The sequence below is a fragment of the Pelodiscus sinensis genome, chromosome 3, assembly GCF_049634645.1.
Source record: "Pelodiscus sinensis isolate JC-2024 chromosome 3, ASM4963464v1, whole genome shotgun sequence".
NCBI classification, from domain to species: domain Eukaryota; kingdom Metazoa; phylum Chordata; order Testudines; family Trionychidae; genus Pelodiscus; species Pelodiscus sinensis.
In genome coordinates, this window is record NC_134713.1 from 68,696,347 (window position 1) to 68,713,510 (window position 17,164).

Sequence of the window (17,164 nt, forward strand, 5' to 3'; positions counted from 1 at the left end):
ATTTTACTATCACCCTCTGAAGTTAGTAAACTGAAAGAGTTTTGCAATGGACATTTCCTTCAATAAAAATAGTCCTCTGGGCAGTTGTCTCCTAGCTGTTTTTCTGAAATAGGGATGACTGGAACAGGATAATGTCTGCAAGCAGATTGTTGACTTGTTTTGAAGAGTAGCAAAGAGGGGAGTAAAAAATGGTATCTGAGGCTCATATTTGCTAAAAATACATTGGTCTCTGGTGAAATCACATGTGAATGAAGACCTATGCAATACCTGAATATTTTTAGCTCTTTCCACATTCTGGCCATTGGATAATATGTTGTTTTCTTTCAGGATTTATTTTTTGTTTGAGTAAAATAGCAACTCTAGCCTTGATCAGCAAAGACAAGTACCGTATTTTCCGGCGTATAAGACGACTTTTTATGCTAAAAAACATCCCCCAAAAATCGGAGGTCGTCTTATACACCGGGTATACAGGCAGTCCCCGACTTGCAGGTACGAACGGGGCTTTTCTCGCCCCGGAGGACACAGACTGCGGGACCGCACGGTCCTGCCGCCCGTGTACTCCGGGGCGAGAAAAGCTGCTCCGTGTCTCCCTGGTCTGCAGACCAGGAAGATGCGGAGCAAAGCCGCGGAGGAGATCCGGCAGCGGGGCAGCCCAGGCGCGCCTGCAATGCCCCGCTTCCGGCTTCCCCCAAGGCTTCGCAAAGCTGCGGAGGGGCTCGGGCAGCGGGGCAGCCCAGACGCGCCGCGGCAGTCTCGCTGCTGGCGTCCTCAGAGGCTTTGCTCCCGGTGTCCCTGGTCTGCTGGAGACGGTCCCCAGCAGACCAGGGACACCGGAAGCAAAGCCGGGGAGGCGGAGGGGCGCTGGGGCGCTGCCGGTTGGCCTCTTAAGGGGGGGTAGTCTTATACGGCGAGTATAAGACGAAAACCTATCTTTTAACTAGAAAATTAGGGGGTCGTCTTATACGCCCAGTCACCTTATACGCCGGAAAATACGGTACTTAACTTTATGCATTGTCGGTCTCATTGTCTGACTGAAGGGTGGGGGGCAGCACAATAGCAAAACATGAGTGGCCGTACTGGGTCAGACTAAAGGTCCATTTAGCCCAGTAGCCTATCTTCCAACAGTGGTCAATGGTGGCCAATAACAGCTGCCCCAGAGGGAGTGAACAGAACAAGTAATCAAGTGATCCCTCTCCTGCCATCCATTTCCATCCCCTGACAGAGACTAGGAATACTATTCTTACCCATTCTGGGTAATAAGTATTGATGAACTTAACCTCCATGAATGTATATAGTTCTTTTTGAAACCTGTTAAAGTCCTGGTCTTCACAGCATCCTCTGGCAAGGAATTCCGCAGGTTCACTGAGTGCTGCTTGAAGAAAAACTTCCTTTTGTTTGTTTTGAATCTGCTACCTAATAACTTCATTTGGTGACTCCTAGTTCTTATGTTCTGGGAACAAATACATAACTTTCCTTATTCGTTTTTTCCATACCTGTCATGATTGGATAGACCTCTATCATACCCCTTAGTCTCCTTTTTTCTAAGCCAAAAAGTTCCAGGCTTTTTAATCTCTTTATATGGCACCCATTCTAAACCCCTAATCATTTTTGTTGCTCTTTTATGAACCTTTTCCAGTGCCAATATATATATTTTTGAGCTGAGGCAACCACATCTGTATACAGTATTCAAGATGTGGGCTTACCATGGATTTATATAGAGGTAATACAATATTCTCTGTCATATTCTCTATCCCTTTTTTAATGATTCCTAACATTCTATTTGGTTTTTTTAAAAAGGCTTTGATATGTAATTCCAAATCAGGTATTTGATGATGAACAGCGTACATTTAAGGCAAGTTTTGTCAACTGTTTGAATGTTTAGTATTTAGTTTTATCTTTTCCATTGCTGTGAAGAAAAGAGTCACCGTGGCTTAACCATCATGTAAAAGAAGCAGTGAGGGACAAAAAGGCATCTTTCAAGAAGTGGAAGTCCAGTCCTAGTGATATAAATAAAAAGGAACATAAACACTGTCAAATCAAGTGTAAAAATGTAATAAGAAAAGCAAAAAAAGATTTTGAGGAACAGCTAGCCAAAAATTCAAAAAGAAATAACAAAATGTTTAAGTACATTAGAAGCAGGAAGCCTGCTAAAAAACCTGTGGGTCCCCCTAGATGATCGAGCTATAAAAGGAGAAATCAAGGACGATAAAGCCATTGCGGAGAAACTAAATGATTTCTTGGCTTCAGTCTTCACGGCTGAGGACATTGGGGAGATTCCTGAATCTGCACCATCCTTTGTGGGTGATGAATCTGAGAAGCTGTCCTGGATTGAAATGTCATTAGAGGAGGTTTTGGAACAAATAGAAAAACTTAATGTTAACAAATTACCGGGACCGGATGTCATTCATCCAAGGGTTCTAAAAGAACTCAAATGGGAAATTGCTGAACTATTCTCTGTGGTTTGTAACCTATCCTTTAAATAGGTTTCCGTACCTAATGACTGGAAGGTGGCTAATGTGACACCAATATTTAAAAAGGGCTCTAGAGGCGATCCTGGCAATTACAGACTGGTAAGTCTAACTTCAGTACCGTGCAAACAATAGTAAAGAATAAAATTGTCAGGCACGTAGAAGAACATAATTTGTTGGACAAAAGTCAACATGGTTTCTGTAAAAGGGAAATCATGTCTTAATAATCTATTAGGGTATGTCTACACTAGCCCCCTAGTTCAAACTAGGGAGGCTAATGTAGGCATTCGAAGTTACAAATGAAGCCCGGGATTTAAATATCCTGGGCTTCATTTGCATTTTCCTGGGTGCCGCCATTTTTAAAAGTCCCTTATTCCGAACTCCGTGCCCGCGTTCGGAATGGGGTATACCGGTAGTTTGAATTAGAGATCCTAATTCGAACTGTCATCCGTGCCGCATGTAGTCGCGGGCACGGAGTTCGGACTAAGGGACTTTTAAAAATGGTAGCACCCGGGAAGATGCAAATGAAGCCCAGGATATTTAAATCCCGGGCTTCATTTGCAACTTCGAATGCCTACATTAGCCTCCCTAGTTCGAACTAGGGGGCTAGTGTAGACATACCCTTTGAGTTCTTTGAAGGGGTTAACAAACATGTGGACAAGGGGGATCCAGTAGATATAGTATACTTAGATTTTCAGAAAGCCTTTGACAAGGTCCCTCACCAAAGGCTCTTGCGTAAACTACATTGTCATGGGATAAGAGGAAAGGTCCTTTCATGGACTGAGAATGGGTTAAAAGACAGGAAACAAAGGTTAGGAATAAATGGTATATTTTCAGATTGGAGAGGGGTAACTAGTGGTTTCCCCCAAGGGTCAGTCCTGGGACCAATCCTGTTCAACTTATTCATAAATGATCTGGAGAAAGGGGTAAGCCGTGAGGTGGTAAAGTTTGCGGATGATACTAAACTGTTTAAGATCATCAGGACAGAAGCAGACTGTGAAGAACTTCAAAAAGATCTCACCAGACTGAGAAATTGGGCAACAAAATGGCAAATAAAGTTTAATGTTGATAAGTGTAAAGTAATGCACTTTGGAAAAAATAACCCCAACTATATGTACAGTTTGATGGGGGCTAATTTGGCTACAACAAATCAGGAAAGAGATCTTGGAGCTATCGTGGATAGTTCTCTGAAAACTTCCACACAGTGTGCAGCAGCGGTCAAAAAGGCAAATAGAATGTTAGGAATTATTAAGAAAGGGATAGAAAATAAGACACAGAATATCTTACTGCCCCTGTATAAAACTATGGTACGCTCACATCTTGAATACTGTGTACAGATGTGGTCTCCTCACCTCAAAAAAGATATTTTGGCCTTAGAAAGGGTTCAGAAAAGGGCAACTAAAATGATTAGGGGTTTGGAATGGGTCCCATATGAAGGTAGGTTAAAGCGACTGGGACTTTTCAGTTTAGAAAAGAGAAGACTGAGGGGGGGGATATGATAGAGGTATATAAAATCATGAGTGGTGTGGAGAGGGTGAATAAAGAAAAGTTATTTATTAGTTCCCATAATAGAAGAACTAGAGGACACCAAATGAAATTAATAGGTAGCAGGTGTAAAACTGACCAGAAGCTGCTGAATCAGGACGCCTGGGGCAGAGCAGCTGGAGTGCTGCCGGGTTGGTCCGGAGTGGCGCTGCGGGACCAACCTGGCAGCCCCCAGCTTCTCTACCCCAGGGGTAGGCAAGAAAAGCCTGGTCTGCTGGCGGGGGGGGGGGGCACTAGCTGCACCCTCCCCCCCCCCAGCAGACCAGGGAGACGGGGGTGGCGGGACCGCCCAAGTCCTCCACGGCTTTGCTCCGTCTCCCTGGTCTGCTGACCTGGGAGACGCGGAGCAAAGCCGCAGAGCACGTGGGCAGCGGGACAGTCCAGGCGCGCCGTGGCTGTCCCACTGCTGGCGTGCTCCGAGGCTTTGCTCCCCATCTCCCTGGTCTGCTGGTCTGCAGGGAGACGGGGAGCAAAGCCTTGGAGCACGCCTGCAGCGGGACAGCCCAGGCGCGCTTGGGCTGTCCTGCTGCGGGGGAGCAAAGCCTTGGAGCACGCCTGCTGTCCCACTGGGGTAAAATATTTTCTGAATCTCATTGACTTCAATAGCATCCTGTCACGGAGTACCACCATTTAGTGATTCATTGTATGAAAATGTACTTTCTTGCATCAGCTTTGGAATTTGCTATCTTTTAATTTAATTGAATGTCCCCTTGTTTCTGTGGTTAGAAACAGGGAGAACAGAAGTTTTTCATGTACCTTCTCGAGACCATTCATTATTTTACATGCTTTCATTGTGTCCTTTTTCATTTCCTCTCTAAGGTAAACAATCACAATCATTTCAGTCTCTGTTCAGATAAGGAATTGTCCCTTTCCCGAGTCAAATTTGTCACCATTCTCTGAACCCCTTCTAAATATGTGATCTACTTTTTGAAATGGAGATGATCAATACTGAATACTGTATTCTAGTGGAGTTTGTGCCATTGTTTTATATAAGGCATACAGTCGTGTTTACCATAACATTCTTTATGCAGCCTTGCTCTCCTCATGCATTCTTGTTTTCTTTTTTGATTGCAGCATCAAACCCTGGTGCTGTTTCATTTAAATTATATTGCTATATTTGAACCATTATAACCACTGTCCACACACTCTGATGTGATATTGACTCTGCAGTGAGCTTAAGTAGAGGGAAAATCTGGGTTGTGATAAAATACCTTTTTTATCCAAATATAAAACGTCTGTAATTAGAGAAAAGTTCTTCTCTCATGAAAGTCAATGAGAGTTTTTTTTCTACTGATTTTAGTAGACCAGGACTTGGCCATAGTAGCCAAGGAATTACAGGTGTGCAAATAGTTGTTTCTTTTTTACCAATACAATAATATTCCCTATAGATACTTTCAAAATAGCTTCTTCAAGTGTTTACACTGGTGTTTCTGAGCTTGGAAATAGTGTAATAATAATAGGGAACTTCTGCAAACTTCCTTCAGCCAGATCTTCAGTTGGAGTAAACCGGCTATGCCAGCTACCATGGTTCAGAATCTAGCTCTGCATGTCTTAAATGAATTCCATGTTGCTGCTGTTGCTTTTCTGTTTCACAGTTCTACACTTCATACTATGTAAACAGGCAGTTGTCAATGCCTGGAGCAAAACCGATTACTTACTATAAATATCAGTTGATGCACACATCATCATTTCCGCCAGATAATTAACAATAATGTGGATTTGCACACGTATAAACAGTTTTGAATAGTACCTTTTTCCTGCTTGCATTGAAGCTGAATAAATGGTGTAACTGTGCCTTAGTTTTCACTAAAACATATTGATGATACAGAATTTAATGACATTATATCATTTGAATATATGAAAGTGTAAATACTTAGTTGTGGTGTAGTGCTTAGAGTGTGAATTCTTTCTGAGGAAGTGCAAAATTTTAGCAAAATCACATCAGAAACTCCCCCTCCAGCCATGGCATTTCTGAGGAGAATGTGGTGTTACTATTTTTTTTCTAAAAATGTTTTAGAGTCACAAACTAATTTCCTTAATTTATTAAAAAAAACCAACTAGTTTATGACTCAGACAAGGCCTTAGAATAGTTAGGATAAAAAATTAAGGAGCTCATTTCAACAGAACACTCTTATCTTCTAATGTCTTTTGACAGCTGGAGGATAGGATTTAATAGGTGTTTGCTCTGTGTTTGAACAACAAAAAACTTAAGTCATGTTTTGTGCATAACAAAAGCCCTGCTTTTGAATGACTGAGTATTTATTAATTACCAATGTTTTATTTAAAAATCTAGTGTGGGGAACCTGTTGTGCTCCATGGCTTGTGCACAGCTCAGTGCAATTATTTCTGAAGAGAGTGGTGGTTATTTTGAGTCATTTGCTGTATTCCACACTGTTATGGACTGCTGTCTAAAATGACTTCACTGCATGGTATGCTGCACCCCATCTCAGAATGCTTTTCATCATTTTGGTCTGAGTGCTTTTCATGCTATATGAAATTATTACCTACAAAGGTGTCTGCAGTTCATATATTTGGAAACAATAGATCCATTCTAGTCTTAATGTTTACAGTAACTCAGTTTATGGAGGGCAGAGATCGACTGCTAGCCAGGGGAGTTACATATTTTTAATGTATAAAGCTCAGTTCTGACATCTCTATTAAGAGTCCAGCGGAACAAGCCTGAAGGAAGAGGACAGGCCAGAAAGAAGTGGTGGGATATCATAAACACATGCTAGCATGTGGTGTGTTAGAGAACATGGCATAGAATAGAGAGCAGTTTGGTGGGAGAGGATTCAGAATGCAGACCTGTGCTTTGTGATTAATACAGGGAACAAGATTGTAACTTTAACCAGCTCAAGAGTGAGAAATAGTGAAATGTTGAATGAAATATTGAAAGGCAGAATGAAATAGCAATCCTGGCATACCATATACAAATAAATGGCAATTGGTATTTTGGGTGACATGCACAGTAATTAACAAACTAACTACAATTTTTATTGAGCTGGACAAGTCACTGAATTTGTCAGTTCTGATTTATTTCCAGTTAGGTAAACTTAGAATAATGTTTTGTATTGTGTTAATGTGATAAATAATTTAACACATTATATTCTATAATACTGCCAGTTAGGGAAAACTCTGATAAAATTTAAATTGAAGTACAGATTGCAGAAGAGTAGAACCACTACCGGAATAAATTACATGTTTGCATAAATTGGATCATTGCCAGGAAACACATTCATTTCAGACCAGTTAATTTCAGTGGCAATCAGAACAACAGTTTTGGAAGTAGATAGTAATTTGGCGGTTTCAGGGCATCTTTAGTCCTGGCATTTCATAGCCCTGGCACCTCTGAGCTTGGTGAATCAGGTAGGAATGTAAAACAAATTGCTTGAGCCTTGGCACGTCTTTCATTACAGATTAAGCACTGGATCTTATTCTATAGTAGCCATGGTGATACTGAGGAGGTTTTTTTTTATATGGAGAATAGTAAGGAGTAAGTAGGTAGCAAACTTCTCATGTTTCCCCCTCAATCTCATTTTTTATGTCTGCAAATTTTTCTCTTCTCTTTTTAGGCAATGTTCAGTCTCTGTATGGTTGAAAGTGGAGCTGATGAGGTGAATTTGCATGGTGTCACAAGCCTAGGTTTAAAGCAGGCCCTGGACTTTGCATACACTGGACAGGTATTGTGCAATTCTTCCAATTCAAACAAATCAAAAAATAAAATCATTCTTGTTACTACAGAAACTAATGCTAAGCATCAGATATACATGTTTTAAATTGATATTATTAATCTTTTGCATGTACAAAGTATGAAGTATTTAGGCCTGTCAGTATGAAATTAATTGATTTTACTTTGGAGTGGATATTATTTTCTGCCTAATATCCAAACATAAAAGAAAAATCTATTCTTTATCCTAGTAGTTCTGGTCACAGAATCGCAAAATGTAGGGTTAAAAGGACCTGGAGAGATAATCTAGTGTAGCCCCCTGAACTGAAGCAGAACCCAACTATGATAGTTCTGACAAGTTTTTGTCTAACCTGTTCTTAAAAACCTCAAGTGACAGAGATTCCACAACCTTCTTTAGAAACCTATTCCAGTACTTACATGCGCTTCTCAGAAAGTTTTTCCTAATATCTAACCTAAATCTCCTTCATTGCAGACTAAGCCCATTACTTTTTGTCCTACCTTCAGTGAACATGTTAGAATAATTGATCACCATGCTTTTTATAATGCCCCTTAACAGGTATGAAGACTATTATCTGGTTCCTCCTCCTTCTTCTTTTCTCAAGACTAAATATGCTCAGGTTTTAAAAATGTTTCTGATAGGTCAGGTTTCCTAAGCCTTTTATCATATTTGTTACTCTCCTCTAGACGCTCTTCAGTTTGTCCATTTGTTTCTTAAATTGTGTTCCCTAAGTATTTGTCTGCTCTAAGTGTACACTTGTCTTGATTGAATTTCATCTTGTTGATTTCAGCCCACTGCTCCAATTTGTCAAGATCATTTTGAATTCTGGTTCTGTTCCCCAAGTGCTTGCTACCTCTCCTAGCTTAATATCATCTACAAATTTTGTAAGCATATTCTTTGCTCCATTGTCAAAATCATTAGTAAAAATGTAGAAAAATATTGGACCCATGACTGATTGAATTTCATCTTGTTGATTTCAGCCCACTGCTCCAATTTGTCAAGATCATTTTGAATTCTGGTTCTGTTCCCCAAGTGCTTGCTACCCCTCCTAGTTTAATATCATCTACAAATTTTGTAAGCATATTCTTTGCTCCATTGTCAAAATCATTAGTAAAAATGTAGAAAAATATTGGACCCATGACTGACTAGATATGTCCCACCCCACTGCATACAGCCTCCCAGTTTGACTGCAAACCATCAATGATTGTTCTGTCTATCAGTCTTTCAACCAGTTGTGCACCCACCTTACAGTAAGTCTATCTAGACCATTGATGGGCTAATAAGATGGTGGTGGTTCACCAGGGTTAGCCTCTGGTGGACCACTGCTTCTTTACCTGCACTTCCACAGGCAAAGACAGTGGCGGGGACCCACGAGGGGCTAACCCTGGTGAACCACAGTTATTGCCCACCAATGATCTAAGCCATATTTGCCTATGAGAATGTCATGTGTCAAAAGCTTTAGTAAAATCAAGATGTATCATGTCTTCTCCTTTCCCCCATCCACTAGGCCAGCAACACTGTCAAAGAAGAAAATTAGGTTTGTTAAGGATGATTTGTACTTGACAAATACATGTTTGCTTTTATTTATTACACTGTTTTTCTCTCTCTGATTACAAACTGATTTTTAAAATATTTTTGTTTTAGACTCTTTCTAGGTATCAAATTTAACTGATCTGTATTTCCTTGGGTTGTCTACTTCTGCCCTTTTTAAAGACCGATTTTGTGTTTGCTCTTTTTCTTTCCTGTTGAATCTCAGACATCCTCCATGAATTATGAAAAATGATCACTAACAGTTATAAGATTGCTTAAGCTAGTTCCTTAATAGAGATGTTAGATTGTATGTAATTGAATAGTCATGTAACTGCAGGTCAGACATCTCCCATGGGCAGAGGCTGCTTCATGGCAGCCTCCCATGCTCCCCGCCCCGGCTGCTGCCTCTGATTGAAGCAGCAGTGGAGGGAGAGGGGCTGCACCACAGAGCTGGTTCTGGGAGGAGCTGGCTTTGAAACTGGCTCCCCCCAGCACCAGCTCCTGCCCTCCTCCCCTGCTGCCTCTGTAGTAGGCAGCAAGAAGGGGGCAGGCATGTCCCCACACATATGGGCTCCCGCTTGCCCCTCTCACCCTTCGTGCTGCTACCTCTCTGTTAGAGGCAGTGGCTCAAGAATGGAGGAAGGACACCAGCTTCCACCTCCCCCACCACCTGAAGTATCAAGGAGGGCAATGCATGTAGTCAACAGGATTAACCATTAAGCCCAGGCTTATAGTCATCTACAAGTTGACATCCCTATTCCTTAAGTACCCTAGAGTGAATTTTAATAGGACCTGCTGTCTAGGTTATATCTTTCTAAATATTCTTTAAGCTCTTCTTTCCCTATACTGGCTTGTGTCCCTTCCCCCTTGTTCTTAATATTAATTGTGTTAACTGTTAAGCATCTGGTAACCATTTACTTTTCCAGTGAAAATTGAAGCAAAATAGGCACTGCCTTCTTGATGTCATTGATTATTAGCTCTCCTTTCCCACTAAATAAAGGAACTACACTTTCTTTCATCTTTTTCGTGGTCAGATGTATTTACAGAATTTCTCTTTTTTTAGCTTTTATATCACTTTTGTGATAATTTCTTTCTGAGAAACCATTGGCTCTCCCCAACAACTTTATCCTTGAGCTCTTTGAGTTTGTTAAAGTTAGCTCTATTGAAGACATGATTTATCTTGATTTTAGTATGACTTTTGACAGTCCCATATGACATTTTCATAAGCGAAATATATCATGGTATGAGTCACTTACGGTCCATAGAACACTTTATGGTGGTCTGCAGAGAGTTGGCTGATCAATGATTTTAATCTACAGAGAATATGATCCTTTGGTCTCTCCTTCTCTTCTTTTTTATAAAGTGAATATGCCCACTTTTCAAAATCTAATCTCTCAAACTCTGTCACTTGCATTATTCACCTTTGTTCTTTCCAATTTTTAAGTTTTACTTGAAATGTAGAGACCAAAGTTGCGTCAACTCTAAATTATGTACCGTACACATGAAACTATTTAAAAAATGTTCATCTTGATTATTCTTGCACACATCAGGATTACATAACCTATTAATTTTGTCTTATTCCTGGTTCATTCAGTCTCTCTAATTTTAGCTGTGAAATTTGGCTAACCAGAATATTCCTAAAAATATAGCTTATTTAGCAGAGACCCCCATGGTGAACATTGACTCTTCAATTTTTGAAAAGAAAAAAAAGAATCACCATTTCATTGTTGCACAGAAAATATGGGGCTATACAATTTAATTACAGTACTATATTTTCTTTCCAAATGTACTTAGATTATATACCCTTAATTTTTGCAAAAAGAAATAGTTAAACACAGAGAAAATTAAATTCAGAATGCAGGAATCTGTTTGAACTGAATTTAATGAAATTATTTTCTTTGTCAGCAAGCCAAATGGCATGGACAACAAAGAAGTAAACAATTTAACATTGGTTCTACAGACTAACACTTAAATTTCCATACTTCTGTCAATATGAAGAATATAGAAACTCTTCAAAGAAGCTTTCCCTCTGCTATATATAAGACTAGAAATACAGCTGTTCATCCATGCATTTTTCTGTGTATTGAAAGCATGTCATCCATACTCATTTTGTTCTTTCTTCAGTCTAAGTATTCTTGAATGCCTTAATAAAATGGGAGATTTTTTAAATGTTTCTCTTTCTAGTGCTGCTAGTGAAGAATGTATCATATATGACATGACATTGAAAATGTGTCAAATTATGTGTTGAAAGCATAATTTATCGGTTAAAACTTTCTCATGAAGGAGCTGGGAATTCCAGGTTCTGTTACTACCCAGGCTCATTTAATGAACTTCTGTTTTCAAAATTATCCTTCAAAGATTTTGAGGTACCTAAAATTACCAGGCACTGACAAAAATCTGTCTCAAAACTTTTTTTATGTTTGAGTTTCTCCGTCTATTAAATGGAGATGATAATACTCACTCACCTCTGAATGGTATTTAGGGCCATGTTAATTAATGTTCATAAATCACTTTGAGAGACTCGGATAAAAGCACCTGCATAGGTGCAAAGCATTATTTTTATTATTCTGAAATATACTGATATTAAATTGTGCCAGTGATTAAAAATACCAGCATAGTTTCCGGAGTTTTTGAATTAGCTCTACAAGAGCTTCCATAGGGTGATGTATCTTCAACCCTCTATTGAAAAATAGGTTTCTTCTAGTTTGCAGCCTTGATCCTGAAATTTTTTACTCTTGTGAGCTATTTTGCATACATGAGTTGTTCTGTTAAATTAACTGGTACTATTCACATGTAAAGTTGCTTATGTACTGAAAGTGTTTGCAGGATTGGGGCCTATGTTCTATCTGTATCAGATCTATCAAATGCTAATATGAAAGTGTAAACAAATGCAACATGCCACTGAATAGTATTGTTAATCATGTTTTTATAAATATAGCTTAGACAATGATATTCAGTCTCAGAAATACAGAGATAATATGATGTTTCCTTAATGTGTTTTTAATGCCTTCTTCCTTTGTGAATTCATAGATCCCAAGACCAGAAGGGATGCTTCTAATCATCTAGTCACACAAAGTATATAAAACATGGCATATAATTGTCTCAAAATGATTCCTAGAGCATAGTTTTTTAGAAAAACCACCAATCTTTATTTAAAAGTTTACAGTGATAGAGAATCCACTGTGTCTTTTGGTAAATTGCTCCAATAGTTGATTTTTCTCACCATTAAAAATTGTGACTATATTTCTAGTCTGCATTTGTCTAGTTTCAACTTCAACTTTGCCTAGTTTCATGTTTTACCTTTCTCTGCTAGATTGCAAGAGTAGGTAGTTATCTATAGCGTGAAATAACTGTCCCCAACCAACTCTGTGTTAAGATAAATAGATTTAAGCTCCTTGATTTTGTCACTGAAGCACATACTTTCTAAGACTTTCTAATTCAAAGTCATTCTTATGGCTTTTTCTCTAAATCCGCTTCAATTTATCAGCAGCCTTCTTGTACCATAGACATCAGAACTGGTTTCAGATTTCCAGCCTCAGTTGTACCAGTGCCAAATATAGAGATAAAATAACCTGTTGACCTTCACATGCTTGAAATTCCCTTGTGTATATATCCCAGGATTGCATTAGCTCTTTTGGTCACAGCATCACACTGGGAGCTTCCATTCAGATGATTATGACCTCCCAATCTTTTTGAGAATCAAAGTTTCCCAGGTTAGAGCTTCCCTGATCTGGAACTGTTTTCCTTTTCATTCCTGGATGAACACACATGCATTCAGTGGTGTATATTGCTTGTGTCCAGTGTACCAACAAGCCATGATTGCTCTACATTAGTCACCCGTACTCTTCATTATGTGTGTCATCAGCAGCTTTTTCAGGTTGTTGATAAAAATGTTGAGTAGCATAAGTTCAAGAACAGATCTGTATGGGACCCTAATAGCAATACACCTGGTTAATGATGGTTGCCCATTTATTACATTTTGAAAGCTATCAGTCAGCTTTTAATCCATTAAAAATTGTTCCTAATATACTTTTAAAAACATCTTGTTGTTTTTAACTTTGCTGGACATAGATTTCTGCTTCTATCCCTTTATTTCTTATACCACTGACCAGATGATAAAGGCCATAGAGGAGCAGAAAGGGATGCTCAAGTCTTTAATCAGCCTGCAGAGTGAGCAGATCCAGAGTCTACCTCCCTCAAAGCACACGCACAATTCTTTTGTACAGCAAGCCTCCTGCCTACCCCCTGTATGCGGACATTTTCCTTTTCACTTTCTGGGACTCCTCAGTTTCCCCTTCACTCCACCCTGTCTCACAACCTTGACAATGCTAGTTGGACCTACACACAGTTGTGAGGTTTTACCTTTTCCAAGCCCCTCCCTTACCAGCAAACATGTGCTTTGGTATGTTTTATTGTACTTTATTTTGAGCAATAAAGGCAAAGTTTTCTAATGGTACAATGTTTTTATTTTGTGTTACACAAATTCACACCGCAGTCACTTCAGTCCCAGGTGCAGGCTGCTTTTATGCATTTTCTTGCATGGTTATATGTAACATGGGATGCAGCAGGGAAGCAGCTACAAAAGAGAGATGTTAGTGCTCCTCATTGTCAATGTGCTTCCTCAAAGCCTCCCTGAGATTAATAGAAGTCCTTTGGGCTCCTCTGGCTCCTCAAACTCTGGGCAGCCAAGCATTGGGACATCCTCCCCAGCAAACGTTTCACCCTTACATTCACACAGATCATTCGAAGTGCAGCAAGTGGCTATAACCATGGGAATATTATCCTCAGTAAAGTCTCTAGACTGTCAGCGACACCTCCAACTTGCCTTCAGTCTGCCTAAGCTGTGTTCTTCTACCACATGGTTCTTGCTCAGCCTGTTGTTAATACAGTCCTTACTGCTGTCCAGGTACCCTGTTTCATGAGCTAGGGCTGTGAGGGGGTAAGACCGGTCTCCCAGGATTACTGTGGGCATTTCCACATCCAACTCTGAAACAAAAGTGCCTGCCTGTAGCTTTCTGTACAGACCAGTGTTCCTGAAGATGTGTGCATCTTGCAATCTAGACTACTCCATGCTGATCTGTCAGACACCCACAGTGATCCCAAAATGCCTGCAACACTGTGGAGAAGTATCCCTTCCTGTTGATGTACTCTGTTGCAAAATGGTCTGGTGCTAAAATTGGAATATATGTGCCAGCTATTGTCACCCTCTCCCCGCCCCCATTAGGAAAACCCATCTCTACAAAGATATTCACTATTTCATGCACATTTCCCAGTGTCACGGACTGCTGTAGTGCATTGCGATTTATTGCCCCAGATTTTGCACACTAGAGACTTGCTCCAGGTAAAAATAAATAGTCTTACTTAGTAGAAAAAACACAGATCCTAGAGATGAATGAACAGCAACCCCATATACAAGTTTTATAAAACGTAATAATGCAGCCTTAATCTTTATGTTTTCAAATAAGCCAGGGGCCAGAACTGGCCTATGTAGGTTCCCCACCCCGGCTTAACTATTCCAGCACCTGTGATCAGTAGTAGCTATGTCAGCAAGAGAAACTGTCCCACTGACATGTCGACAATGGTGCTTTTGTTGGTGTAATTTATGTCACCCCTCTGTGACATAAATTATGCTAGTATAAATTATAGTTGTTCGCACTTCGGAGCTTTTGTAAAAATAAAAGGGAAGGAGGCTGGGCCTTGATCTTGATCTCATGATTCAATGGTACAGATGGACCGGAATTCTTTTCTCCAACTTATTTTACACTGATGTAGCTTAACTGTGGAGTTTCTCCTAGCTTAGTATCATCAGGATCAGGTCAATTGTATGTGTACTTGTTACTCTATGGTATAATACAGGTTGTACCTCCCTTAACCAGGACTCCCTGGTCTGGCAACATCTGTGGACCATGGATGTTCCTGAACCACAGAGCCCAGGAAAAAGGAGGTCTGGCAGCAAGAGCAGAAGGCCATAAAGGGCACCGGCAACTCAGCCAGGAGCCCAGATTGTGTGGGGCGGAAGGGAGGACGACGGCATGGCGGGGAGTTTTGGCGCCAGCAGAGTTCCCTTGCTCCAGGGAGCTCTGGCTCCAGCCCTGGCCCCATCTGTGGAGCTCTAGCTATGTTCTGGCTCCAGCGGCCAGGGAACTCCAGCCCCAGTGGCAGCCAGGGAGCTCTGGCCGAGGCTGTGGAGCTCTGCCCCAGCTGCGGAAGCAAACGGCTATGGAGTTCTGCCCCTGTGCAGCTCTGTCTGAGGTGCTTCAGCCCCGGCCACAGCAGGACCAGGGAGAGCCCTGGGGGGGCTGAGGCAGCAGCAGGGGCAGGCTGGAGCCATAGCTGGGTAGTAGCATGAGGGGAGGGACCTTCCCTGGTTCAGCAAATCCCTTCCTCCAGGGCCAGTCAGGTTCAGCCTAAAATTGCTTTATATCTTCAAAATGCTTTACAAACATTCAGTAATTAATCTTACTAACCATGCAAAGTTTGTCACTAATAACCAATTTTACTTATAGGAACACTGAGACAGAGAGATCAAATGACTACTCTGAGGCCACGGTATTGGGCTTAGAATTCAGGAGTTCCGGACTTTCAGTTCTATGTGTAGATCACTAAACTATGTCACCCCTTCTTCTCTCGCAGGGAGTATTATGGTGGAAAATTACAGTAGAAATTAGCCTGGAAATATGTGACCATTCCCATCAAATCAAAATGAACACGGGTCACATTCTGTCCTTACTTGTAGATTTGTAACTCTCTACCAATGGTTTTACGCTTATACCTTAGGGTAGAAACTGACTTATTATATAAACCCATCTGTACTGTAACCTGTGAAACCTGGGCTATACGCATACTGTTGAGATATATTGGTAATAGTTTATGCTTTGCTCTGCCAATGAAAGAACTGAAATTGAAACTAAAATATTTATCTTAGAAAAGAAAATGTTAGATGAGTGTATTTTTCTTTATTACAGACCTTCACAACTGACTGAATCCATCTCACAAGTCCCTAATCATATCAGAACAACAATAAACAAAGAGGCCTCTGGCACATAAGATAAATATATTTTAAAAAACAAATCCAAAGGAATAACAATAATGTTTATTGCCATTTGCTCCAAGTGTACATAGATGTACCAAGTCTGTTTATTGAACAACAAATTTGCTCAGGCAATACATAGTCAATTTTAGTAATGTGCTTTATGAAGTAGGTTCACAGTAAGCTCCATTTAATGAACTTTCTGGCACAAATGCATTAGTTTTCTACTCCTGAGTTATTTAATAAATAACTTATTTAAAAATAACATAGTGGCCATCCTTACAAAGTTAATGTCAATTTGAAAACTCTTCCAATACTTGCATAATACTATACACACAATGCAACATAGGCACTGCTACAAAAGTCCATTGCCCACACCCTTCCCATGGATTCTTTCCATGAACGTTCTGACTATATGAAATTCCCCTTTGAAAATTGTTAGAGGGAATAATGGATCTTGTCAATAAAGAAGAGTATGTAGACTGAAAGAAATTCAGTATCCCTGTAAATAATTGTGGCGCTCATGCAGCAAAGTCCAAAAACATGGGCTTGAGTCCCACTGATTCAAACAAAAGCTAAAGTGCTTTGTTAAATTGGGGGTCTTTATCCTTCACAGCATACATTTATATCACACATTTTTATTATGTGACCATCAGTAATAGTACTTTGCACTGAAATAGCTCCTTGCATCTGAGGTACTTAAAGTACATTATAAAGCTGAGTAACCAATATTCTCATTTTATTGCAGTAAAGATGCAGAAACTGAAGCACAGGTCACACAAGTTATTGGCATAGTAAGGGTTAGTAACAAGCTCTTCCAACTGAGTGCTTAATACTGTGGATAAACAAAATGTCTCATGGGCCACACACAGAACCCCAGTGGGCTACAGGTTGCCCGCCACCAG

At 40.2% G+C, this 17,164-nt stretch overlaps 1 protein-coding gene across 3 annotated transcripts in view; it reads left to right on the top strand.

Moving 5' to 3' along the window:
- KLHL32 (kelch like family member 32) overlaps positions 1-17,164 on the top strand; it is a 168,162-nt gene that overhangs the window by 59,619 nt on the left and 91,379 nt on the right. For all 3 annotated transcript variants that reach the window (XR_012902608.1, XM_025182302.2, XM_006118422.4), the window contains exon 4: positions 7,586-7,693. Coding sequence is in view for 2 of the 3 variants with exons in the window: in XM_025182302.2 (XP_025038087.1) it covers positions 7,586-7,693 (108 nt within the window). In the remaining variant the exon portion in view is untranslated. The remainder of the gene's footprint in view (positions 1-7,585; positions 7,694-17,164) is intronic.